The sequence below is a fragment of the Bubalus kerabau genome, chromosome 6 (assembly GCF_029407905.1).
Source record: "Bubalus kerabau isolate K-KA32 ecotype Philippines breed swamp buffalo chromosome 6, PCC_UOA_SB_1v2, whole genome shotgun sequence".
Classification (NCBI taxonomy): Eukaryota; Metazoa; Chordata; class Mammalia; order Artiodactyla; family Bovidae; genus Bubalus; species Bubalus kerabau.
The window spans coordinates 83,223,093-83,248,893 of NC_073629.1; the positions used below are offsets into that span (position 1 = coordinate 83,223,093).

General features: G+C 39.3%; 1 protein-coding gene across 7 annotated transcripts in view; it reads right to left on the reverse strand.

The window, feature by feature from the left end:
- ATG4C (autophagy related 4C cysteine peptidase) overlaps positions 1-25,801 on the reverse strand; it is a 99,362-nt gene that overhangs the window by 65,753 nt on the left and 7,808 nt on the right. For 5 of the 7 annotated variants that reach the window (XM_055585638.1, XM_055585635.1, XM_055585632.1 and 2 more), the window contains exon 2: positions 5,458-5,596. In XM_055585638.1, the coding sequence (XP_055441613.1) occupies positions 5,458-5,533 (76 nt within the window). In that variant the 5' untranslated portion in view covers positions 5,534-5,596. Of the gene's footprint in view, positions 1-5,457; positions 5,597-25,801 lie in introns of those variants that run through there. The other 2 variants (XM_055585636.1, XM_055585637.1) reach the window with 2 other exon arrangements.

The following is a 25,801-nucleotide window of genomic DNA, read 5'->3' on the forward strand; positions in this document are numbered from 1 at the left end:
TGGGGTCGCAAAGAGTCGGACACGGCTGAGCAACTGAACTGAACTGAACCCCATCTACACATGTTCATTGCAGCACTATTTACAATAGCTAGGACACGGAAGCACCCTAGATATCCCCTGACAGAAGCGAAGTAAAGCGAAGTCGCTCAGTCATATCCGACTCTTTGCGACCCCGTGGACTGTAGCCTACCAAGCTCCTCCATCTATGGGATTTTCCAGGCAAGAGTACTGGAGTGGGTTGCCATTTCCTTCTCCAGGGGATCTTCCTGACCCAGGGATCAAACCTGGGTCTCCCTCATTACAGGCAGACACTTTACTGTCTGAGCCACCAGGAAAGCCCTTTCCAATGACAGATGCATGGACAAAGAAGCTATGGTACATATATACAATGGAATATTACTCGGCCATAAAAAGGAATACATGTGAGTCAGTTCTAATCAGGTGGAAGTCAGAAAGAGAAAAACAAATATCATATATTAACACATATATACAGTATCGAGAAAGATGGTACCAATGAACCTATTAGATCTAGGGCAGCAGTGGAGACACAGACATAGAAAATAGACTAATAGTCACAGCATGGGAATGAAGAGGGTGGGATGAACGGAGAGAGTAGCATGGAAACACATACACTACCATACATGAAACAGATAGCCAGTGGGAATTTGCTGTATGACTCGGGGAGCTCAAACAGGTGCTCTGTGACAACCTAGAGGGATGAGATGGGAAGGGAGGTAGGAGAGAGGTTCAAGAAGGAGGGGACACCTATGGCTGATTCATGATGATGTATGGCAGAAACCAACATAATACAGTAAAGCAATTATCCTTCAATTAAAAGCAAATAAATTCAAAAAAATGTTTTAGTACTTCTTAAACCACACATGGTAAAGAACCCACATGCCAGTGCAGGAGACCTATGAGACACAGGTTCAATCCCTGGGTCAGGAAGATCCCCTGGAGGAGAGCATGGCAACCCACTCCAGTATTCTTGCCTGGAGAATCCCATAGACAGAGAAGGCTGGTGGGCTATAGTCCACAGGATCACAGAGTTGGACATGACTGAAGTGACTTAGCATGCACACAAACCACCCATACAATACAAACTCTAAGCCAGGAATACATATTAAACATTTTAGAATAATTTTCATCAATAAAATCAAACTAAAATACTATTCTATCGGAGAAGGCAATGGCACCCCACTCCAGTACTTTTGCCTGGAAAATCCTATGGACAGAGAAGCCTGGTAGGCTGCAGTCCATGGGGTCGCTAAGAGTCGGATACGACTGAGCGACTTGACTTTCACTTTTCACTTTCATGCATTGGAGAAGGAAATGGCAACCCACTCCAGTGTTCTTGCCTGGAGAATCCCAGGGACGGGGGAGCCTTGTGGGCTGCCGTCTATGGGGTCACACAGAGTCGGACATGACTGAAGTGACTTAGCAGCAAAATACTATTCTATAACTCAAAACTATCTAGAACATGTGACTGCTCAGTCACTAAGTGGTGTCCAACTCTTTGAGACCCCATGGACTGTAGCCTGCCAGGGTCCTCTGTCCATGGGATTTCCCAAGCAAGAATACTGGGGTGAGTTGCCATGTCCTTCTCCAGAAGGTACCTTCTGGAGGGTACTCTTCTTCAGGGTAACATGTAGTTACCCTGAACATTCTGTTCTTCAGAGATTAGGGATTCTGGCACCCCACTCCAGTACTCTTGCCTGGAAAATCCCATGGATGGAGGAGCCTGGTGGGCTGCAGTCCATGGGGTAGCGAAGAGTTGGACACAACTGAGGGACTTCACTTTCACTTTTCACTTTCATGCATTGGAGAAGGAAACGACAACCCACTCCAGTGTTCTTGCTGGAGTATCCCAGGGACGGGGGAGGCTGGTGGGCTGCCGTCTATGGGGTTGCACAGAGTCGGACACGACTGAAGCGACTTAACGGTAGCAGCAGCAGGATACTGCTAAAATGTGTTAGTACCAGTATGATAATTTCCAGACCTTATAAATGAAATCTTCATCACATAACCTATCCATCAGATTAAATGACTGAAAAGAATGTAAGTCTCTATTTTCAGATGACATGAGCTTACACAGAAAATCCTCTAGAATCCACAAAAACCTATTAGAACTAATAAAGGAGATCAAGTTTACAAGACACTTGATCAAATCACAAAAAAATAAATTGTATTTCTCTATACTAACAATGGCACCCCACTCCAGTACTCTTGCCTGGAAAATCCCATGGACGGAGGAGCCTGGTAGGCTGCTGTCCATGGGGTCGCTAAGAGTCGGACACAAGTGAGCAACTTCACTTTCACGCATTGGAGGAGGAAATGGCAACCCACTCCAGTGTTCTTGCCTGGAGAATCCCAGGGACGGCGGGGCCTGGTGGGCTGCCGTCTATGGGGTCGCACAGAGTCGGACACGACTGAAGCAACTTAGCAGCAGCAGCAGCATACTAACAAAGAATATGAAAAGAAATTAAGAAGACAATTCACTTTAAAATAGCATTGAAGGACTTCTCCAGTGGTCCAGTGGTTATGACTCTACTTTCCAAAGCAAGGGGTGAGGATTCAATCCCTGTTCAGGGAACTAAGATCCCACATGCTGCAAGGTGTGGCCAAAAATTGGAAAAAAATTAAAAATAAAATAGCATTGAAAAGAATAAAACAGGAATAACTTTAACAAAAGAAGTATAAGACTTACACACAGAAAACTACAAAATGTCATGGCAAGAAATTAAAATCTAAATAAGTGTAAAGACATCCCATGTCTATGAATTGGAAAACTTAATATGGAAATATTCTGTTAATATGTCAATACTCTGATCTACAGATTCACTAAAATCTATATAAAAATCCTAGCTGAATTTCTTGCAGAATTGATAAGATGATCAAAAATTCACAGGAAAAATGCATGAGATCCAAAACAGTTAAAACAACCTTGGAAAAGAAGAGCAAAATTGAAGGAATCATACTTTCCAGTTTCAGATTTCACAAACAGCTAAACTAATCAAGAGAATGTTGTATTGGCATAAGAACAAACATACAGATTAACGGAATAGAATTGAGTGTCCAGAAATAAACTCTTTACATCTATGGTCAACTGATTCTACATAAGGGTGGCAAGACCATTCAATGGGAAAAGAATATTCTTTTAAACAAATGGTGCTGTGACAACTAGAAAGCCATATACAAAGAATGAAGTGCAACTTCTACCTCACATCACACACAAAAATTAACTCAAAATGGATCAAGGACCTAAACAGAAGAGCTAAAAAGAAAAAATATCTTTAAAAATAGGTGTAAATCTTCATGATCTTGATTTAATCAACATTTCTTAAATACAGCTTCAAAAGCATAAGCAACAAAGAAAAAAATAGGCAAAGTGGACCTCATCAAAATCAAAGTTTTATGCTTCAGTGGACATTATTAAGAAAGTGAAAAGACAATTGAAGAATGAGAAAGAATATCTGCAAATCATATTTTTGCTGAGGGATTTTCATCTAGAATATATAAAGAACACTTAGAACCCAATAATAAAAAGACAACCCAATCTTAAGATGTGTAAAAAATTAAATGGACATATCTTCAAAGAATACATACAAATGGCTAATGAACACATGACAAGACACTTACCTTCATACAGTCATCAGGGAAATGCAAATCAAACTTACAGTGAGATATTTCACACTCGCTAAAAGGGATCTAATTAAAAAGATGGACATTAACAAGTACTGCTGAGGATATGGAGAAATTTAAACCTTCCAACATTGCTGCAGGAATGTATAATGGTCCAAACAGTTTGGTAGTTCCTTAAAAAGTTAAACTTAGAGTTAATATATGATCCAGTAATTTTACTCCTAGGTATATACCCAAGAGAACTGAAACTAAGTTTACACAAAAACTTGTGCACAATATTCACAGCAGTACTATTCATATAGCCAAGAAGTAGAAATAACCCAAATGTCCATCAACTAATGAGTAAAGAAAATGGCATATATCCATACAGTGAAATAGTACTCAACCATATAAGAGAATGAGGTATTGATACATACATGCAACAATATGGATGAACTTTGAAAACACTGTTTTAAGTGAAAGGAGTCAAAAACAAAAGACCACAAGTTATATGATAGCATTTATATGAAAAGTCCAGAATAGGCAAATCTGTAGAAACTCCAGTACTTTGGCCACCTCATGCAAAGAGTTGACTCACTGGAAAAAAACTCTGATGCTGGGAGGAATTGGAGGCAGGAGGAAAAGGGCATGACAGAGGACGAGATGGCCAGATGGCATCACCGACTCGATGGACATGAGTTTGAGTGAACTCTGGGAGATGGTGATGGACGGGAGATGGTGATGGACAGGGAGGCCTGGTATGCTGCGATTCATGGGGTCACAAAGAGTTGGACACGACTGAGCAACTGAACTGAACTGAACTGACAGAGGCATAAAGTAGCATGGTGGCTGTCAGGGATTGGAGAGAGATGGGGAAGAATAGGGAGTATTCTTATACTGCTAATGGGTACAGGGCAACTTTGAGATGTGATAAAAATGTTCTGGAGTTAGTCACGATGGTTGTACATTTCTGCAAATATATTAAAAGGCCACTGAATTATACACTTTGAAAGGGTGAATTTTAGTAGCAAATGATTTATCTCAAATTTTCAAAAAATTAATGCCTATAATCTTCAAAATGCAATGTTAAGCTATTAATGTTAAGTTATTACCAAGTTTTAACTGTCTAAATAGCTAGCTGGCCGTGATTTCCAGTGAATCAGGAGCCAACAGCCAACTGTGTTTTACTTGAGTTTGCACTGCCTATGGGTTTTATTAAATTTTTCCATTCCTATTTTATGGATATGAACTTCTTCCTGTTGACAATAATTCTCCATATTTCTCCACCTTTGAAAGATTCTTCATCGACAGTTTGTTTCCAGTCTGAAGTATGCTTCAAAACAACTATATGATCCTTACCAGATTTGTATGCAAACCAAGAATAACTAAGTTATAATTAAGTGTCTGAGTGTGCTCCTAGAAGAAAGTTATATGTATCAGAGTATGAACTTTAAATGGTCTGCTTTGTGTGTTCAGACATCTATTTTGCTTGGTTCCTGGTTCAGACATGAGGCTGCCTGAAACTGAGTCTGAAAAACTGAGGTAGTATCCATTACCTGAATAAATTATATCTGCTTTGGCATTTTCCTTTTTAAAGGACCACGTGATATGCCTGAGTTTCTAAGCAATATTTATGAGGATATTTGGCTCTTTCTTTAGGAAGTATTCTTATATACTTTGTAACTGACATATATAGAGAATATATTATATTTTATTCCTTACAGAAATATTTCATTCAAGGAAAACCTCAGCAATTGTTACTGACTGAATAAGGGAGATAATACATATCTTCAAATATTTCTTTGGATTATATAATTTTCAAATCATGATACTTACTATATTTCATGTTGTTCCAAGCAGATATAAATTTAGTTTTCAGCTTATCGACATCATCTGTTCCTGTGGCCTCCATATTCAGATTCTAAAGAAAAAGCCATCACTTGATTGCATTCTTCTGTAAGTTTAGTCTTTTGCTCTGACGTAAAGAAAAAGTTAAAGAAAAGTAAGTAATGAGTATATATTCTATGGTATAATACCTGCTAAAGTTACTTAAGCGATTAAATACAATTTGAACTGGAAATGAGCAAACAAATTTTTCATTTTACAGAATAAAATATAATACACTCTATATATATTTAAATTACAAAATATATTTAATACCAAATATACAACAATAAAAATTATCACACAAGAGACTTCCCTGGGGGTCCAGTGACTAAGACTTTGTGCTCCCAATGCATGGGGCCCAGGTGCAATCCCTGGTCGGGGAACTAGATTCCACATGCCACAAACAACAGTTTGCATGCCACAATGAAGATCTATGATCTGCATGCCACAACTAAGACCAGACACAGTCAAAATAAATAATAATAAATAAATGTTTTAAAAAGTTATCACACAAATCCAAACAATAACTCCCCACAGATACACACAATTAAAAACAGTAACAGTAACACAACTCAGTTTTGGTGAGACTATCCAAGATTTGTTTCTTTGTAATTAGACACAGTGATCTGAAATCATAAGAAATGATAACTATATTCATAATGGAGACTTCCACTTGTATTAAGTCACTGCTGCTGCTGCTGCTGCTGCTGCTAAGTCACTTCAGTCATGTCCAACTCTGTGCAACCCCAGAGACGGCAGCCCACCAGGCTCCCCCGTCCCTGGGATTCTCCAGGCAAGAACACTGGAGTGGGTTGCCATTTCCTTCTCCAATGCATGAAAGTGAAAGGTGAAAGTGAAGTCGCTCAGTCATGTCCAACGCTTAGCAACCCCATGGACTGCAGCCTATCAGGCTCCTCCATCCATGGGATTTTCCAGGCAAGAGTACTGGAGTGGCTTGCTATTGCCTTTTCTAGTATTAAGTCACTGCTTTCATATAAAGCCTAATCATTTTTTTTTAATTAAGGCATTTCCTATATTTCCTATATATCCTTCTTACAGCCACATTTTTTTAAAAAAATAGAAAGGCTTAAATTTACAACAGACAATGCTTTCTTACTCTAAAACAAGAATAAATGTAGCTTATAGGCCTTTGTTTTTTAAATGACTTGATGGAAAATTGAGATATGTTATATGTAATCTGAAAGAGCAACAAATTATTACTGAAAATACTCCAGTTTATTTGTCATAATTCACAGACAGTTTTCTTTTCAAGAAAAGAATGCAGGGGCTTCCCTAGTACTCAGTGGTAAAGAATCTGCCTGCCAAAGCAGGAGACACAGGTTTGATCCCTGGTCCGGGAAGATCCCACATACCAAGGAGCAACCAAGCCCGTATGCCACAACTACTTGGCATACTGTGCTAGAGCACTACTGTGCTCTGGAGCTCAGGAGCTGCATTCACTGAGTTCACATGCCACAGTTACTAAAGCCTGCAGACCCTAGAGCCCATGCTCCACAACGAGAGAAGTCACCACAGTGAGAAGTCCACATACTGCAAAAAAGAGTAGCCCCCACTCTCCACAACTAGAGAAAACCTGCATGCAGGAATGAAGATCCAGTACAACAACAACAACAACAAAAAAAATTATAAAAGAAAAGGAATGCCACACAGAATATTATCCTTTCAGAATTATAAATATCAACTCAACAGGATTGGTACATTTGCTTCTCTAACAATAGATATTCCATTTTATAATATGTATTAGAAGTAACTAATTAAACATTATAATTGTGGCAGAAGAAAGCATGGTCCACTAGAAGAATTTAAAAAGTCAATGTGACTAAGGAGCAGAGTCCAAAAAAGTGACATGTGTGTGGCTACTGGGTTAGACATGGGCCAGAGCACACAGGGCCCTGCATCCTGTGTTAAGAATTTTGTTCTTTATGCAAAGAGCAAAGGATGCAAACAGGAATATCAGAATCCAATTCTGTGGGTTTGTGTAATTTTTTTTTTTTAACACTCCAACACAGAGAAAACAGATTGAAAAGGGACAAAAGTAAAGGGTGAGAGTTTACTATTATTGTATTGGGTGAGGAGAAAGATGGTAGCCTGGACTAGAGCAGTGGAGATGGAGACAAATGGGCACATGAAGAAATGTGTCAAAAATGCATTTGGTCTTGGTGATAAAATGAATGTGAAAGGTGAAAAAGAGAAATATGTCAAAGATACACTCAGGTTTCTACCTTGTGAAATTAAATAGATGGTGCCAATCCCTTAAACAAGCAACATCAGGAGAAGGGCAGATTAGAGGGATAAGATCATGAACTGGATTTATGTGGAGTTCGAGACACCTCTGAGATATAGTAAGGAATCGTTCCCTTTTGAATTGAATCACTCGGGGTAACTTATTGCCAGGCACTGTTCTAAGAAATGCAGATACAGCTTAGGACAAAAGGAGTAAAATTCTTGCTTTCGTGGAGTTTACTTTCTAGACATTCTGAAGAGGCCATCAAGGCGGTTGGATATATAGATCTGGAACTCAAAGGTGAGGTTTGGGCTAGAGCTGTTGAGAATTGCTGATGTACAAATGGAAGAGTCAGAGCTATAAACATGTTTCTCAACGATTCTGCCTCATTCATGATGACACCCCAGCCTTAAGGATGATATTCAAAGCCCTTCATGAAATTACATCTGCCCACTTACTAAGCTTTCTCTCTTGCCACTCCCTCACATGCACCATAGACAGAAGCCATTTTTAATATTAATATTAAAGCTTCCTAAACTTGACATGCTAATACCTCCTTGCCTTTGCATGTGCCACTCCCTCCATCTAGAATGCCTTTTGGCTTACCCTCACTTTTTGACAGCCTTATATCATGAGTACGTTTAAGTTTCTCCTCCTCAGATTCCTTAAAAAACTGGGAATAAAATTGCCATACGACCCAGCAATCCCACTGCTGGGCATATTCCCCAAGGAAACCAGAATTGAAAGAGACACATGTACCCCAATGTTCACTGCAGCACTATTTACAATAGCTAGGAGATGGAAACAACCCGGATGTCCATCGGCAGATGGATGGATAAGGAAGTTTTGGTACATCTACACAATAAAATATGACTCAGCTATAAAAAAAAAAGAATGCATTTGAGTCAGTTCTAATGAGGTGGATGAACCCAGGGTCCATAAGAGTGAAGTAAGTCAGAAAGAGAAAGACAAATACTGTATATTAACACATATGTATGGAATTTAGAAAGATGGTACCAACGATCCTACATGCAGGGCAGCAAAGGAGACACAGACGTAAAGAACATTTTTGGACTCAGCGGGAGAAGGAAAGGGTGGGAAGATTTGAGAGAATAGTATTGAAACATATACATTACCATATATAAAACAGATGACCAGTGTGAGTTTGATGCATGAAGCAGGGCACCCGAAGCCGGTGCTCTAGGACAACCTAGAGGCATGGTGCAGCGAGGGCATTGGGATAGGGGGTTCAGGATAGGGGGATACATGTACACCTATGGCCAATTTATGCTTATGTATGGCAAAAAATCATTACAATAGAGTAAAGTAATTATCCTCAATTAAAATAAATACATTAATTTTTTTAAAAAAAGAAAAAAAAGTTTCTCCTCCTCTGGTAAGATCAGTAAATTTTCTACCCTTGTCCCAACCTCAAACCAATACAGAAGTCCCTCTTTTTAGTCCCTTAGAGTCCTATGTCTTCCTCTATCACAGTACTCATCACACATGTTATAATCATTTGTTTCTTACATTCTCTTACACTAGCCAGTAAACTTTCTAAGTGTCCTTAAATTGTGCCTGACACACAATTGGTCCTCAAAAGGTTTAAGGGAATCACAAACTGATAATGAAAAGTAGCAGTATTTTACCTGTCATATTTAGAATTCTTTAATTGACAATGAGAATAAAGGAAAAAAATTTCCTCCCAAAAGTGTATTTAACAAAATTTGGAAAAGTAGGAGTAAAGTTTATAAAATGTGTGAATTATACATAGTGAATCTATATGATGGGCAATATATCCATTTAAAATGCCCCTGAAGAGTCTGTGAAAATGGAGAAACAATATACAAAACCTAAAACTTTACGTATCATATAACATTTACTGGTTGGGATCTGAGGGGGAAGCGAGGAAGTTTTAAAAAAATATATACCAAAATGCTGACAACAGTTTCCCTAACAAACTGTGACTGATTATTTTTATATCGCTATTGCCCACATTTTCCAAATCTTATACAGAGAATATATGTAATGTTTAGAATTTTAAAAGTTTAGCTTTAAAAAGCCACTAACCATGAATCTTCTAAATCAAAAATGTTTAAGAGAATGTAAGGAAGCACTATACTGTTCTCCATAATGGCTATACCAATTTACACTCCCACCAACAATGTAGGAAAGTTCCCTTCTGTCTACACCCTCTCCAGAATTTACTATTTTTAAACTTTTGGATGATGGCCATTCTGACCAGTGTGGGGTGATACTTGACTGTAGTTTTGATTGCATTTCTCTAATAATTAGCGATGTTGAGCATCTTTTCATGTGCCTATCGGCCATCTGTATGTCTTCTTTGGAGAAATGCCTATTTAGATCTTCTGCCCATTTTTTGGTGGTGGTATTTGGGTTTTTGATATTGAATTGTATGAGCTGCTTTGCATATTTTAGAGGTTAATCCTTTGTCAGTCACGTCATTTGGAAATATTTTCTCTCACTCTGTGCATTGTCTTTTTGTTTTGTTTATGGTTTCCATCACTGTGCAAAAGCTCTTAAGTTTAATTAGATTCCATTTTTTTTTTTTTTTACCTCCATCACTCTAGAAGACATAGCCAAAAAGACAGTGCTGTGATTAATTTCAATGAGTGTTCTGTTTTCCTCTAGGAGTTTTATAGCGTCCAGTCTCACATTTAGGTCTTTAATCCATTTTTTAATTTATTTTTGTGTGTGGTGTTAGAGAATGTTCTAATTTCATTCTTTTACAAACAGCTGTCCAGTTTTCTCAACACTACTTACTGAAGACAAAACTACCATATGATCCTGCAATCTCACTCATGGACATATATCCAGACAAAACCGCAATTCAAAATGCAACCTGATGTTCAATGTTCATTGCAACACTATTTACAATAGCCAAGACACTGAACTGAACTGAACTGAAGACATGGAAGCAACCTAAATGTCCATTGACAGATAAATGATAAAGATGTGGTACATATACAACGGAATATTACTCAGCTGTAAAAAAAAAAAAAAAAGAATGAAATAATACCATCTGCAGCAAAATAGATGGACCTAGAGAATATCATATGAAGTGAAGTAAACCAGACAAAGACAAATATCACATGATATTGCTTATACTGTGTTGTAAAACAGGAACAAATGTTGTCAGTCAATTACATGTCAAAAACAAACTCGAAGAAAAGAGATCAGATTTGTGCTTACCAGAGGCAAGGGGTGAGGAGAGAAGAAACTAGATGAAGACAGTCAAAAGATATAAACTTCCATTTAAAAGTACTAGAGATGTAATGCACAACATGACAAATATAATTTTGCATGTTATTCAGTTCAGTTCAGTTCATTTCAGTCGCTCAGTCGTGTCCAACTCTTTGCAACCGCATGAATTACAGCACGCCAGGCCTCCCTGTCCATCACCAACTCCTGGAGTTCACCAAGACTCACGTCCATTGAGTCAGTGATGCCATCCAGCCATCTCATCCTCTGTCGTCCCCTTCTCCTCCTGCCCCCAATCCCTCCCAGTATCAGAGTCTTTTCCAATGAGTCAACTCTTCCCATGAGGTGGCCAAAGTACTGGAGTTTCAGCTTTAGCATCATTGCTTCTAAAGAAATCCCAGGGCTGATCTCCTTCAGAATGGAGTGGTTGGATCTCCTTGCAGTCCAAGGGACTCTCAAGAGTCTTCTCCAACACCACAGTTCAAAAACATCAATTCTTCGGCACTCAGCCTTCTTCACAGTCCAACTCTCACATCCATACATGACCACTGGAAAAACCATAGCCTTGACTAGACGGACCTTTGTTGGCAAAGTAATGTCTCTGCTTTTCAATATGCTATCAGGTTGGACATAACTTTCCTTCCAAGGAGTAAGCGTCTTTTAATTTCATGGCTACAGTCACCATCTGCAGTGATTTTGGAGCCCCGAAAAATAAAGTCTGACACTGTTTCCACTGTTTCCCCATCTATTTCCCATGAAGTGATGGGACCAGATGCCATGATCTTACTTTTCTGAATGTTGAGCTTTAAGCCAACTTTTTCACTCTCCACTTTCACTTTCATCAAGAGGCTTTTTAGTTCCTCTTCCCTTTCTGCCATAAGGGTGGTGTCATCTGCATATCTGAGGTTATTGAGATTTCAATTCCTGGCAATCTTGATTCCAGCTTGTGTTTCTTCCAGTTCAGCGTTTCTCATGATGTATTCTGCATATAAGTTAAATAAGCAGGGTGACAATATACAGCCTTGACGTACTCCTTGTCCTATTTGGAACCAGTCTGTTGCTCCATGTTCAGTTCTAACTGTTGCTTCCTGACCTGCATACACATTTCTCAAGAGGCAGATCAGGTGGTCTGGTATTCCCATCTCTTGAAGAATTTTCCACAGTTTATTGTGAACCACACAGTCAAAAGGCTTTGACATAGTCAATAAAGCAGAAATAGATGTTTTTCTGGAACTCTCTTCCTTTTTCCATGATCCAGCGGATGTTGGCAATTTGATCTCTGGTTCCTCTGCCTTTTCTAAAACCAGCTTGAACATCAGGAAGTTCACGGTTCACGTATTGCTGAAGCCTGGCTTGGAGAATTTTGAGCATTACTTTACTAGTGTGTGAGATGCGTGCAATTGTGTGATAGTTTGAGCATTCTTTGGCATTGCCTTTCTTTGGGATTAGAATGAAAACTGACCTTTTCCAGTCCTGTGGCCACTGCTGAGTTTTCCAAATTTGCTGGCATACTGAGTGCAGCACTTTCACAGCATCAGATATATATGAATATTATTAACAGAATAAATCCTAAGAATTCTCATCCCAAGAAAAAAAATTTCTTTAATTTTGTATCTATAGGAGATGATGACTAGTCACTAAACTTATTGTGACAATCATTTCATGATGCATATGAGTCACATCATTATACTATACACATTAAATTTATATTGATACATGACACTAAACATAGAAAATTCCAAAATGCTACTAAAAAGCTACTAGAACTTATCAATGATTTCAGAAGAGTTGCAGGATACAAAATTAATACAAAGACATCTGTTGCATTTCTATACATTAAAAATGAAAGATCAGAAAGAGAAATTAAGGAAACAATCCCACTTATCATCAAATCAAAAAGAATAAAATACCTAGGGATAAACGTACTTAAGGAGACAAAAGGCCTGTACATGAAATCATAGCTAATGTAATAAGGCAGTAAAAGGCTGTAAAAGGTATATAGATTGAGAAGAAATAAAACTGTCTTTCTTCATAAATGACATGATTATCTCCAGTGGATATTTTAAAGCATCAACAATAACAACAACAAAAACTCCTCGAACTAATAAGTGATTTCAGCAAGGCTGTAGGATACAAAGTCAATGCACAAAAGTTAATCACTTTCCTATACACCAGCAATGAACAAGCAGCAACTGGAATTAAAAAAGATATTACCATTTATATTGGCACTCAAAAAATATTAAATAGATATAAATCAAACAAAATATATACAATACCAATATGAGGAAAAGTACAAAACTCTGAGAAATACCAAAGAAGAATACCAAATGGAAAAATATTCATGGCTAGGAAGACTCAATGCTGTCGATATGTCCACTCTTCTGTAACTGATCTATAGATTCAGTACAATCTCAATCAAAGTTCCAGTGAGTCATTTCGTGGACATTGACAAACTGATGCTAAAGTTTATAGGGAGAGGCAGAAGACACAAAGTAGCCAACGTTATATTGAAGAACAATTTTGGAAGATGGAATCTACCCAACCTCAAGATTCATTATAAAGCTACAGCAATCACAACAGTGTGGCATTTCAAAAGAGCAGACAAATAGATTAATGGAACAGAAATAGATACACATAAATATAGTCAACTGGTCTCTGACAAAGGCAAAAAGCAAAACAACACAGCAAAGATAGTCTTTTCAACAAATGATGCTGTAACAATTAGACATCCTCATGCAAAAAATTAAATCTTGACACAGATCATACATCCTTCACAAAAAAAATTAACTCTAAATGGATTATAGACCTAAATGAGAAACACAAAACTATAAAAGTCATGGAAGATAACACAGAAGAAAATCCAAAGGACCATCAATGTGGCAATAAATTTTTAGATTTAACACCAAAGATATAATCCCTGAAATAAATAATTGGCAAGCTGGATTCATCAAAATTAAAAATTTCTGCTCTGCTAAAGACTAGGTCAAGGATTTCCCTGATGGTGCAGTGGATAAGAACCCACCTGCCAATGTAGAGGACACAGGTTTGATCCCTGGTCTGGGAAGATTCCACATGCCACAGAGCAACTAAGCCCATGTACCACAACTACTGAAACCAGCACACTCTAGAGCCCACACGCTCTGACTACTGAGCCCCCATGTCACAACTACTGAAGCCTTTGCACCCTTAGAGCCCATGCTCAGCAACAAGAGAAGGCAGTGAAATGAGAAGCTCATGCACTGCCAAGTGCAGAATAGTCCCCGCTCACCGCAGCTAGAGAAAGCCCACACCCGGCAATGAAGACATAGTGTCACCAAAAATAAACAACGTTTTCTTAAAAAAAGACAATATCAGGAGAATGAAAAGATCAGGCCACAGACTAGGAGAAAACATTTGCAAAAGACATATTCAATAATGGACCATTATCCAAAATACAAAACAAACTTTTAAAACTCAACAATAACAAAACAAACAACCCAATTTAAAAATGGACCAGGACTTTCCTGGTAGTCCAGTGGTTAAGAATCTGCCTGCCAATGCAGGGGACACAGGTTCAATCCCTGGTCTGAGAAACTAAGCCAATGTATCACAACAACTGAGCCCACACATCACAACTATGGAAGCCCTCGCACCCTAGAGCTTGTACTCTGCAACAAAAGAGTAGCCTTGGCTCACAGCAACTAGAGAAAACCCACACACAGCATCAAAGACCCAGCACAGACCAAAGTAAATAAATAAATTATTTGTTTAATGGGCTAAAGATCTTTATAGATACCTCACCAAAGAAGATCTACAAATGGAAAGTGAGCATATGAATAACGCTTCACATCATATGTCATCAGAGAAATCAAAACAATAGTGAGATCCCACTACACACTTGTTCAGTTCAGTTCAGTTCAGTCACTCAGTCGTGTCCGACTCTTTGCGACCCCATGAATCGCAGCACGCCAGGCCTCCCTGTCCATCACCAACTCCCGGAGTTCACCAAGACTCATGTCCATTGAGTCAGTGATGCCATCCAGCCATCTCATCCTGTCGTCCCCTTCTCCTCCTGCCCCAATCCCTCCCAGCATCAGAGACTTTTCCAATGAGTCAACTCTTTGCAAAGGTGGCCAAAGTACTGGAGTTTCAGCTTTAGCATCATTGCTTCTAAAGAAATCCCAGGGCTGATCTCCTTCAGAATGGACTGGCTGGACCTCCTTGCAGTCCAAGGGACTCTCAAGAGTCTTCTCCAACACCACACTTCAAAAGCATCAATTCTTCAGCACTCAGCTTTCTTCACAGTCCAACTCTCACGTTCATACATGACCACAGGAAAAACCATAGCTTTGACTAGACGGACCTTTGTTGGCAAAGTAATGTCTCTGCTTTTCAATATGCTATCTAGGTTGGTCATAACTTTCCTTCCAAGGAGTAAGCGTCTTTTAATTTCATGGCTACAGTCACCATCTGCAGTGATTTGAATTACCAAAATCCAAAACACTGACAACACTAAATGCTGGTAAGAACAGGTACTCTCATTTACTGCTGGTGGGAATGCAGCTAATTTGGAAGATGGTTTGGTAGTTTTTTTTGTTTTGTTTTGTTTTGTTTTTACAAAACCAAACATACTCATAAGATCCAGTAATTGTGCTCCTTGGTATATATCCAAATGAAACGAAAACTTATTCTCACACAAAATCTTGCCCACAGATATTATAGCAGCTTTTTTTATAACTGCCAAAACTTGGAGACAACCAAGATATCCTTCAGTAAGTGAATGGATAAATAAACTAGAGTACAGACAGACAATGGAGTATTATTCAGAACTACAAAGAAATGAGCTATCAAGCCATTAAATGATATCAAGGAAAACTAAATGTAAAGTAAAAGAAGACAATCTGAAAAAGCTAAATACCACATGATTCCAACAAGATAGTGTTCTGGAAAAAGCAAAATTGTGGAAACAGTAAGAAGTGGTTGCCAGGGGCTGGGGGGTTAGAGGGAGAGAATGAGTAGGCAGAACATAGAGGATTTTTAGGGCAGAAAAACTATTTTATATGATACTGTAATTGTCTATACACATCATTATACACTTCTTCAAACACAGAATATACAACACCAAAAGTGAACCCTAATGTAAACTATGGTCTCTAGGTGATAATTACATGTCAAAGATTCTTCAATTGTTCCAAATATACCACTTTGGTGCAGGATTTTGTAAGTGGGGAAGTCATGTGTGTTGTGGGGAGGAGGTATATAGAAACTCTGTATACTTTCTGTTCAGTTTTGCTGTAAACCTAAAATTGCTCTAAAAATAGTTTATTAAATAATTTTTTAAAATATCGCCAGGACATGCAGTGAAAGAAAAAAAAGAACAGGATAAATACAATTTAGGCATCTACATACACATGTGTTATGTATGTACATACATTTACACGCACACAAATACATATGCATAAAAAAATGTCTGCTGCTGCTGCTAAGTCACTTCAGTCGTGTCCGATTCTGTGTGACCCCACAGACGGCAGCCCACCAGGCTCCTCTGTCTCTGGGATTCTCCAGGCAAGAACACTGGAGTGGGTTGCCATTTCCTTCTCCAATGCATGAAAGTGAAAGGTGAAAAGTGAAAGTGAAGTCGCTCAGTCGTGTCTGACTCTTCACGACCCCATGGACTGCAGCCTACCAGGCTCCTCCATCCATGGGAGTTTCCAGGCAAGAGCACTGGAGTGGGTTGCCATTGCCTTCTCCGAAAAAAAAAAAAAATAAAAGTCTAGAAGTCCATAATGTTAAAAGTGGAAACTCTAAGAGATGTGAGGTCATTTTTTAAACATTAGGACAAGCTCTATATAACAAGATATGATTAACAGTGAGACTAATTTTAAAAATGTTGATATTGTGCAATGTTATTTCTTCCTTTTTTGTACTTCTCTTATTATTTACATTGAGCTTCTTTTAAAATAACAAGATTATTTATTGAAAAATAAGTTGCTCAAATGAAAAACTTAATACACAAATTATAAATGTGTTCAGGCTATACACAAATTATAAATGTGTCCAGGCTATGTTCAACTCTTAACAAAACTGAAACTTCTCAATTAAGAAATCTACAGAGAAGATACACTGTTGCAAAACTGCTAAACAGCCTATAAGAAATATAAAAATACTAAGATGAAGTGCTTTTTCCTTTTTAAGATAAACAGCATTATTCTTGTGGTTCCTAAAGACCTCAGATTCAGCTATTTAGTCACTTGCAAAACTTAACTTCCTCAATCTAGTTTCCTAGAGCAGCTTTGGCTAAATAAAATGACTTGGAGGATATTCCTTGTTAATTGATAATTTTTGTTTTTCCTTAAACAAAGGGGGATGAGACCTGGAAAGGGGAAAAAGAATAAATTAATGCTCACAGCCATTCAGTCTACCGAAATATATTTTTTTTTTTAAGATTTTTTTGATGTGGACCGTTTTTAAGTCCTTACTGAATTGTGTTGTAATACTGCTTCTGTTTTATGTTTTGGATATTTTTTTTTTGAGGGGGGCAGATACGAGACCTATGGGAACCTGCACCCTGTGCGTTGGAAGAAGTCTCAACCAGAAGGAAGGAATTGGATGAAGGCCGTCAAAAGGTACAAACTTCCAGTTATAAATAAGTACTAGGAATGGAATTAACAACATGATAAATATAATTAACCCTGCTGTGTGTTATATATGACAGCTGTTAAGAGAGTAAATCATAAGAATTCCCACCACAAGAAAAAAAAATGTTCTATTTCTTTAGTTTTGTATATACAAGATGATGGATGTTCACTCCACTTATTGATAGTCATTTTTTCATCATGTATGTAAGTCAAGGAGAAGGCAATGGCACCCCACTCCAGTACTCTTGCCTGGAGAGTCCCATGGACAGAGGAGCCTGGTGGTCTGCAATCCATGGGGTCGCTAAGAGTCAGACACGACTGAGCGACTTCACTTTCACTTTTCACTTTCATGCACTGGAGAAGGAAATGGCAACCCACTCCAGTGTTCTTGCCTGAACAGATTCCCACAGCCACGGGGCAAGTAAGCCCACATGCCTCAACTACAGAATCCACACGCTCTGGAGCCTGCGGGTCACAACCAGACAGAAGTCCATGAACTACAATGAAAAATTCCACATGCTGCAAGTAAGACCCAATGCAGCAAAAAATAAATAAATATTTTTTTTAATAGCATTAAAGAGGAGAAAGGGAATTCTGGTGGCTCAGCAGTAAAGAATCTGACTGCAATGAAGGAGATGTGGATTCAATCTCTGGGTCAGGAAGATCCACTTGAGAAGGAAATAGCAACCCACTCCAGTATTCTTGCCTGGGAAATCCCATGGACAGAGGAGCCTGGTGGGCTACAGTCCATGGTGTTGCAAGAGTCAGACATGACTTAGCAACTAAACCACCATCACCAAAATGAGAAAACTCTGTAACTCAGTAAACACAGATAAAGCTACTACGTGAAGTTTATTGCTCAACTTTATTGTCAATTATTTGAAAAGCCAGTGAAGACTAAATAGATCTATTTTGGAAGACAGAACTACAACATTTGATATGAAAATATCCATTGAGACCTAAATGTCAGTTTGAGAGAGTCACTTTTCTAACCATAACCATGCATTAAGACAGTCGATAAATTATAAACTGATAAATGAAAAAGATACTCAAATCAATGTCCTGGAAGGGCAGATGAAGGTAATCAGCTTCTCTCACATGGCAATAAATAGAATATTTTATCCATTGAGAATTTAAAGCCAGTAAAAACTCCTGACAGAACTTTAGGGACTGAGTCTACAGAATATATCTCAATCACATAGTACAACCAATGAAAACACTGCAGGCTTCTGGGATTTGTGTATGCTTGGGCATCTTTCCCAAATGGTATTCTGCAGCAAAAGGAATACAGATATTGATTTAGAATTTTTCATGTGCATTTAGCTATACCATCAAATAAAATGAGCTGTGAGGAAGTTTTTCATCTACTGTAACCTTTTCTACCGGAGAAAGGCAATGGCAACCCACTCCAGTCCTCTTGCCTGGAAAATCCCATGGACGGAGAAGCCTGGTAGGCTGCAGTCCATGGAGTCTCGAAGAGTCGGACACGACTGAGCGACTTCACTTTCACTTTTCACTTTCATGCACTGGAAAAGGAAATGGAAACCCACTCCAGTGTTCTTGCCTGGAGAATCCCAGGGACAGAGGAGCCTGGTGGGCTGCTGTCTATGGGGTCGCACAGAGTCGGACACGACTGAAGCAACTTAGCAGCAGCAGCAGCAGCAACCTTTTCTACCTGCTTCCTTTTTTAGTAACAAATATCAATCCCTTGTTTGACCTTGAATGTCTCTCAATATGTTGGCCTGCCATCTCTGTTATTTCTTATCTCCATCTCAGTTCTTTGTTAACAGAAACATCAACTTACTAGGGCAGGATATGCATATTCAGCCGCTTCCCAGGTGGCTCAGTGGTAAACAATCCGCCTGCCAACCTAGGAGACACATTAGACGTGGGTTTGATCCCTGGGTTGGGGAGATCCTCTGGAGGAGGAAGTGGCAACCCACTCCAGTATTCTTGCTTGGAAAATTCCATGGACAGAGGAGCCTGATGGACAACAGTCCATGGGCCTGCAAAGAGACTTAGTGACTGAGCATGCACGCATATCCAGAAGCTGATTTGGTAGTTTTCCCTCAAGTATACATCTTGCAAACATTCTTAGAATTCTTCAGGATTGCATCCTCCATTTAAAGACACTAAATCAATGCACAGCTACTGTGTAATGATGATATAAATAAAATGTACTATTTATGTGTTCTCTTAAATTTGAAATGAAAAAAAACAGTACTAAATAGACATTTACCCTCACATATGAGTTGTATTGCAAAATTCAGACTTAAATTCTAGAAAGTAGGGAAAACCACTAGGCCATTCAGGTGAGACTCAAATTTCCTACAATTAAACAGTGGAAGTGATAAATAGATTTAAGGGATTAGATCTGATAGACTGCCTGAAGAACTATGGACGGAGGTTTGTAATATTGTACAGGAGGTGGTGATCAAAACTATCCTCAAGAAAAAGAAATGCAAAAAGGCAAAATGGTTGTCTGAGGAGGCCTCACAAATAGCTGAGAAAAGAAGAGAAGCAAAAGGCAAGGGAAAAAAAGGAAAGTTATACCCATCTGAATACAGAGTTCCAAAGAATAGCAAGGAGAGATAAGAAAGCCTTCCTAAGTGATCAATGCAGAGAAATAGAGGAAAACAATAGAATGGGAAAGACTAGAGATCTCTTCAAGGAAACTAGAGATACCAAGGGAATATTTCATGCAAAAATGGGTACAATAAAGGACAGAAATGGTAGGGACCTAACAGAAGCAGAAGATATTAAGAAGAAGTGGCAAGAATACACAGAAGAACTGTACAAAAAAGATCTTCATGACCCAGATAACCAGGATGGTGTGATCACTTACCTAGAGCAAGACATCCTAGAATGCAAAGTCAAGTGGGCCTTAGGAAGCATCACTACGAACAAAGCTAGGGGAGGTGATGGAATTCCAGTTGAGCTATTTCAGATCCTAAAAGATGATGCTGTGAAAGTGCTACACTCAATATACTAGCAAATTTGGAAAACTCAGCAGTGGCCACAGGACAGCAAAAGGTCAATTTCCATTCCAATCCCAAAGAAAGTAAAAGTGCAAGTCACTCAGTTGTGTCCAACTTTTTGTGACCCCATGGACTATACAATTTTCGAAGCCAGAATACTGGAGTGAGTAGCCTTTACCTTCTCCCAAGGTTGGGGATCCCCAACTTCTCCCCCAAGTTGGGGATCTTCCCAACCCAGGGATCAAACCCAGGTCTCCTGTATTACAGGCAATTATTTCCAGCTGAGCCACAAGGGAAGCCCATCCCAAAGAAGGGCAATGCCAAAGAATGTTCAAACTAGTGCACAATTGCACTCATTTCACATGAGTCACCAAGGTAATACTCAAAATCCTCCAAGCTAAGCTTCAACAATATATGAACCGAGAACTTCCAGATGTATAAGCTGGATTTAGAAAAGGCAGAGGAGCCAGAGATCAAATTGCCAACATCCAGTGGGTGAGAGAAAAAGCAAGAGAATTCCAGAAAAACATCTACTTCTGCATCACTGACTTCGCTAAAGACTTTGTGTAGATCACAACAAACTGTGGAAAACTCTTCAAGAGATGTGAATACCAGACCATCTTACCTCCTAAGAAACCTGTATGCAACTCAAGAGGAACCAGACGTGGAACAACAGACTGGCTCAAAATTAGGAAAGGAGCACATCAAGGCTGTATATTGTCATGCTGCTTACTTAAATTACATGCAGAGTACATCATGCGAAATGCCAGGCTGGATGGAAGCACAAGCTGGAATCAAGACTGCCAAGAGAAATATCAATAACCTCAGATATGCAGATGACACCACCTTTATGGCAGAAAGTGAAGAGGAACTAAAAAGCCTCTTGATGAAAGTGAAAGAGAGTGAAAAAGCTGACTTAAAACCCAACATTCAAAAAAATAAGATCATGTCATCCCATCCCATCACTTCATGGCAAACAGATAGGGATAAAGTGGAAACAGTGACAGACTTTATTTTCTTGGGCTCCAAAATCACTACAGATGGTGACTACAACCATGAAATTAAAAGATGCTTGCTCATTGGAAGAAATGCCATGACAAACCTAGACAGCATATTAAAAAGCAGAGACATTACTTTGCCAACAAAAGTCTGTCTAGTCAAAGCTACAGTTTCTCCGGTAATCACGTATGGATGTGAGAGCTGGACAATAAAGAAGGTTGAGCGCTGAAGAATTGATGCTTTCTAACTGTGGTGTTAGAGAAAACTCTTGAGAGCCCCTTGAACTGCAAGGAGATCAAACCAATCCTAAAGGAAATTAATCCTGAATATTCATTGGAAGGACTGATGCTGAAGCTGAAACTCCAATACTTTGACCACCTGATGCAAAGCACCAACTTATTGGAAAAGACCCTGATGCTAGAAAAGACTGAAGGCAAAAGGAGAAGGGGGTGGCAGAGGATTAGATGGTTAGGTAGCATCACTGACTTGATGGCCATGAATTTAAGCAAACTCTTGGGAGACAGTGAAGCACAGGGGCTTCCCTCACAGCTCAGTCAGTAAAGAATCTGCCTGGAATACAGGAGAGCCAACTCCTTAGAAAAGAACCTGATTCTGGGGAGGACTGAAGGCAGGAGGAGAAGAGGATGACAGAGGACGAAATGGTTGGATGGCATCACCGACTCAATGGACATGAGTTGAGAAAGCTCCGGGAAGTGGTGAAGGACAGGGAAGCCTGGCATGCTGCAGTCCATGGGTCAGAAAGAGTCGGACACGACTGAGTGACTGAACGACAGCAATGAGCTGTATCAAGTGCCAGTAGGCAAAAGCCTTCACCTGTGCAGCATGGAGTATTACTTGTTCACAGACTATAAAGTCATCATAATAACTAACCTAGATGGTTAAAGGCTACAATAAGAACTTTTAATGTTATCTGGGCTGTCTTAAGTATTCCTTGATCTTATCTCTAAGAAGAACACAATATTGACTATGGTTTGATTTGTTGCTGTTCAGGTGCTAAGTTGTGTCTGACTCTTTCAACCCAATGGACTGCAGTGCGCCAGGCTTCCCTGTCCTTCACTATCTCCAGGAGTTTGCTCAGATTCATGTCCATTGAGTCAGTAATGCTATCTAACCCTCTCATCCTCTGCTACTCTCTTCTCCTTTTGCATTATGTCAGTAACTCAGTAACCTCTGATGACTCCAAGATAACTATGAATGCTTGCAGCCTCCATACTTAAAATGCAATTTTGCAGCTATTAAGTACACAGTCTACATATAAGAAATAATATACTGCTGCTGCTGCTAAGTCGCCTCAGTCGTGTCCGACCCTGTGCGACCCCAGAGACAGCAGCCCACCAGGCTTCCCCGTCCCTGGGATTCTCCAGGCAAGAACACCGGAGTGGGTTGCCATTTCCTTCTCCAATGCATGAAAGTGAAAAGTGAAAGTCAAGTCGCTCCGTCATGTCCGACCCTCAGCAACCCCATGGACTGCAGCCTTCCAGGTTCCTCCATCCATTGGATTTTCCAGGCAAGAGTACTGGAGTGGGGTGCCATTGACTTCGGTCAAGTCATTTAATCAACAAAATAAACGTAACCGCTATAAAAACTCAAGGACTCAGAATCTTAGCATTAAAGGGGAACTTAAAGCATCTAGGAACTATTAAGTAGTAATATTAATAGTCATGGGCATTTTCCCACCCAATACACTCCAATCTACCAGTAGCTTCTCCTAATTCTATCTTCCACATTTTGGGTGGGAGCAGTTGGAGAAGGTAATGGCACCCCCCAATCCAGTACTCTTGCCTGGAAAATCCCATGGACGGAGGAGCCTGGTAGGCTGCAGTCCATGGGGTCACTAAGAGTCGGGCACGAAAGAGCGACTTCACTTTCACTTTTCACTTTCATGCATTGGAGAAGGAATTGGCAACCCACTCCAGTGTTCTTGCCTGGAGAATCCCAGGGACGGGGGAGCCTGGTGGGCTGCCGTCTCTGGGGTCGCACAGAGTCGGACACGACTGAAGCGACTTAGCAGCAGCAGCAGCAGTGAAAGAAAATGTGTAAGTTAAAAAAAATAATCACTCTTCTCCCAGGAATCTGATCTGCTCTCTGGTTTGGACTTATTAATCACTAATCAGGTTCATCCACTCATACAGCAGCACAATTTCCTTTAGAACAACCTTGCCAAGTGCATTCAACCAGTCTCTGAGTGAACACTCCTAAGACAGGGAACTCAGTATATAATGAGCTTTGTACTGAGCTGAATATACAGCTATAAGTTTAAAAGTTTGATAATATTTTAAACTATTCTCTATTCTCTACTAACATAATGAGTTCCTTGGACAGCAAGGAGATTAAACAAATCAATCCTAAAGGAAATCAATCCTGAACATTCACTGGAATGGCTGATACTCAAGCTGATGCTCCAATACTTTGGCCACCTGAAGCCAAGAGCCAATTCACTGGAAAAAATCCTGATGCTGGGAATGATTGAGAACAGGAGGAGAAGGGGACAACAGAGGATGAGATGGTTGGATGGCATTACTGACTCAATGGACATGAGTTTGAGCCAACTCCAGAAGATAATGAAGGACAGGGAAGCCTGGCGTGCTGGAGTTCATGGAGTCACAAGGAGTCAAGACAACTTAGTGACTGAACAACAACAACAATTCTAAACACCTACACTTGTTTGAATGACATATAAAACCAAAAGTCTCTGTCCTGATAATTTCCACTAACAGTTCCTAGTTGTGTTTTCTGAAATCAATCCCTCTTCCATTTGACAGCCCATCAGAAAGTTTAAGACAAACTTCCTGGGCTCCCCTCATGGTTGAGTGGTTAAGAATCAGCCTGCCAATGCAGAGGACATGGGTTCGAGCCCTGCTCTGGGGAGATCCCACATGCTGGGAGGCAACTAAGCCCCTGCACCACAACTGCTGAGCGTGCGTTCTAAAGCCCGCATGCCACAACTACTGAAACCTGGGCACCTAGATCCTCTGCTGCTCAACGAGACAAGCCACCAAATGAGAGGCCGGTGAAACACAGCTAGAGAGTAGCCCCAGCTCTCCACAACTAGAGAAAGCCCTTGAGCAGCAGCGAACACCCAGTGCAGCCAAAAATAAATCTTAAAGAAAAAAAAAGACATACTTCTTGTTCCTCACCCCACCCCATCATCTCTTTTCACTTTCAATATTCTTAATTCCTTCAGTTAGTCAGAGGATTGTTATATGAGTGGTAACGAGTGCCTCAATCAGGGCGCTGGTAAGGGGATAAGGAATAAGGAGATACAAGCAAGAAACTGAGATGGCAGAATGAGCAACATCGTATATGAATATTTATATGCCCACATACAGGAGAGAGACTAAAGTGACTGAGATTTCAGGTCTGATGTCTAAGAGGATAATGATACTATTAACAGAAAAGGGGAACTCGGGGATAAAAAGCTAAAGAAAGATGGGGGATTCAGTGTGAGACACAGTGATTTTGAGATTTGTAACAAACAAATTTGGATAAGATCTCCTCTAAGTCCCATTCCATTAGATACTTTTGTCAAGGAAAAGATGCAACCATATTATTCAAACTAGAAATTACATATCATATAAACACAAAGCATCATATTTATTCATTCATCCAGTATTGCAGTGCTCACTTCTGTAAGGCACTATAGGAAATACAATAAGCACAAAACCCAGTTCCTGTCCCCATTAACCCGGCATTTTAATCAGCAAGATGTTTATAACTAATCAGAACGCAAGACTGAATATGGCTATTATGTCTCACATTAGAAATATAAAATGCTCAATTATTAAGAGAAATATTTTTTCCTTTTCCAGTGAGAATATTCACACATGAAAAGGCATTCTTTAAATATGAAGGACAAGGACTTATATAATATCTTTCTATTCTGGGTATAAATACAGGAAAACACTAGCCATAGTTTTTAGGAGTGAGTTAAAGCACCCTGAACAATTATATCTATTGTTAAAGATTAATGCTTGAATTGTATTATCAGTCAAAAGAAGAGCATTGTTTAAAATGTTCACAAACACAATTGTTCTGGCTTACAACTGGGATTGTTTGATGTCATTTTTCTCAACATTTTTAATTTTAAATAATAAAAAAATAACACCAGTTTGAAAATAGAGCTATGAGTTTAAAGCCTTATAAAGATAAAAACTGTATATTCTCTAACTATTCTAGAGTTTCCTATTACTATATATTATGATATCATTTTA